The following is a 2,704-nucleotide window of genomic DNA, read 5'->3' as shown; positions in this document are numbered from 1 at the left end:
CTTTCGTACCGTACAAGCAAGTTACATACTCCTGTTTTTCTCATTACCAAGAACCAAGTATCTTAGCAGTCTTATTTGTTCGAAAGGCTTCACTTCCATTCGCATTCCCACTAATCCATCCTTTTGGTTTGTGTTTGATATTGAACTATCCATCGTGTTTCGCAAACTCTGTTCACTTATATAATCAATCAATTCCCGAAGTCCATCAATCCCACCAATTGCTCACTCTCCTTAATCGACAACTTCGTACTCGTCTGTGAATAGCAAAAAGCAGAACTGAATTCTGGGTCTTGCAACGTACGACTCTCTTGACGAACACCGACTCGCAAAATCATTCAAATAGGTCATCGTCACTGAAAGATCTCATCGCTTCTGTATATAATCACTCAAAACACATCCACACCCGACGACCTCACCCGACTTCCACGAACTTAAGCTTTCGATCAGCAGCAACATCCCAGACAAGCAATCGAAAGGATAGGGCGAAGTTCTCGACACATCCATATATATATATACCTACGCAACGCATAAACGGACAAACGACTGGTAACGACAACGCAGATACGTCAATACACATACAACTATCAACTATAATCAGAACTATCGTCAGCACCATGAACGCCTCTTGCTCAACTCAAGCGCTTCCAAGAGTCATCGACAATGGATGCCTCGAACTCACCTCAGTCATTGGCACCGGTGCTTATGGCGTCGTATACCTTGCCGTCGACTACAAATACGCTCAACCGCTGTGGCGAGCCGTGAAGTGTCTTCGACGACACGGTCTCGATTCGCGGCAAAAGCACTTCCAACGTCGTGAGATTGCCTTGCATCGACTCGCGTCTGCCCATCCTAGTATAATAGCCATGGACAGGATGATCGAAGAGGGTGACAGTGTATACGTGGTCATGGAGTTTGGTGAGGAGGGTGATCTGTTCGCCATGATAACGGACAAACAACGCGTAAGCCCATTCTCCTACCAATCTCGCTCGTTGCCACTCGATGCTAATGCCACTTGGTCTCTACAGTACGTTGGCGACGACGAACTCATACGCGATGTCTTCTTACAACTGCTGGACGGTGTAGCATGGCTCCATTCTTTGGGTATAAGTCATCGAGACATCAAGCCTGAAAACATTGTCTGTTCACACGACGGTACCCGAGTGCGCATATGTGACTTTGGACTGGCCACTTCTGAACAAGAATCAAGCGAGTTTGGCTGTGGATCAACCTTCTACATCGCTCCTGAGTGCCTCGGAGACTGGTTCCCCGACAACACTTCTTACCCCACACGACCCGGAGACGTCTGGTCATTGGGTGTGATACTGGTCAACCTGGTATGCGGACGAAACCCCTGGCGGATCGCATCACCATCCGACGAATCCTTCAACTCCTTCCTCAATGACCCAAACTTCCTGCGACGCATCTTACCCATCTCATCACAATGTCTCTTCGTCCTACAACAAATATTTACCATCAATCCTGCCGACCGAATTTCTCTAGCAGCTCTGAGGAAACTCGTCATGGAGGTCGAGACCTTTACCATGGGCGAGGAGGAATTGCGACTAGCTCATTACGCAGCGCAAAACCAAACTTCTGCTGCGCCGACGCCTCAATACCAAAGCGTAGAGGCATTGTTGCCCGTCCAGGAGATCCCGGAGGAATGCGAGGTCGACAATGGCGTCCAGTGCGATTGGTCTCAAGTGACAGAAGATAACACGGTTTTTGTCTTTGACGAGTTGGAAACCCCATCGTTAAGAGCCGACTCGGGATCAGGATCAGGATCAGGACCATTATCACTATCTTACTCTTCTCCCGTTCATCGATCACGATCCTCCTCGTCCAACGGCGGCTCTTTACCTCCCACTCCCCAACTCATCGCCGAGGGTGGCCTCACCTTGCCTCATCAACAGTACCACCAGTCGCAATTCTTCGAGATTCTCAAGGGGAAAACACCCTCGTCGATATCGGAATTGAGGGTCAATCCAATATCGCCAGACATATCAACAGCAAATTCCCCAAACCCATTCTTCCGTTAAACAAATTACAATATCACACTTTGTTTGATTTCGACTTATCTATCTCGTTTCTTGCGAAACTGCATTTGATCAAATATATCTGCATCTAACATCTTACAACGCATCATATTGTACACTTAGCATTATTATACTCATGTTACTCACGACTTTGGGCTTGACAGTAGAGATCAATGGAAAATAGACACCATATCTATACATACATATATTAATGCCATCATTTGTACAGTATACGATGAATACAGTATATGACCCTACCATGATCACTTGCCACAGCGAAGCTTGTCAGACCATAACAGAGCAAACCAACTGAGCTCACTTCATCAAAGTTGCAAAATTTGCCACACAGTCTGCATCTCATAGGAACGAGAAGGATTCCAACGAGTCGATGGAATGGCTTGCGACTTCCACAAGAGCGCATACGTACAACAGATTTCACCTTGGAGGCGTTTATAATCCCATTTTAACATCAGGTGATCTCGTTTCATGCCTTGCCCTTGTTCCTTTGGCATGAGTACTCCCAGAAAGAGCTTACATACGTATATGGTAATAAATAAGCTCAGCAGACAGTAATCACATTAAGAGAGATCTTCATCTACTTCCCGAAAATCGAAGGTGTCGCAAGCGAGCGTCGTATTTGCTCGTTGACAAAGCCAAGAATACGCCTCCAT

At 46.5% G+C, this 2,704-nt stretch overlaps 1 protein-coding gene across 1 annotated transcript; it reads left to right on the top strand.

Annotated features, from left to right (window-relative positions):
• Nucleotides 1-614: 614 nt before the first annotated feature.
• Nucleotides 615-2,036, top strand: I303_101498 (uncharacterized protein; the record flags this gene model as incomplete). The annotated part of the gene is made up of 2 exons (XM_018405710.1): nt 615-959; nt 1,026-2,036. The coding sequence occupies 2 exons, from the start codon at nt 615-617 to the stop codon at nt 2,034-2,036; spliced, it is 1,356 nt and encodes a 451-aa protein (XP_018265991.1).
• Nucleotides 2,037-2,704: the final 668 nt, after the last annotated feature.

Source organism: Kwoniella dejecticola, chromosome 2, assembly GCF_000512565.2.
Source record: "Kwoniella dejecticola CBS 10117 chromosome 2, complete sequence".
Taxonomy (NCBI): Eukaryota; Fungi; Basidiomycota; class Tremellomycetes; order Tremellales; family Cryptococcaceae; genus Kwoniella; species Kwoniella dejecticola.
Note: the sequence above shows the minus strand (reverse complement) of the source record. Positions and strands in the feature narration are given on the sequence as shown.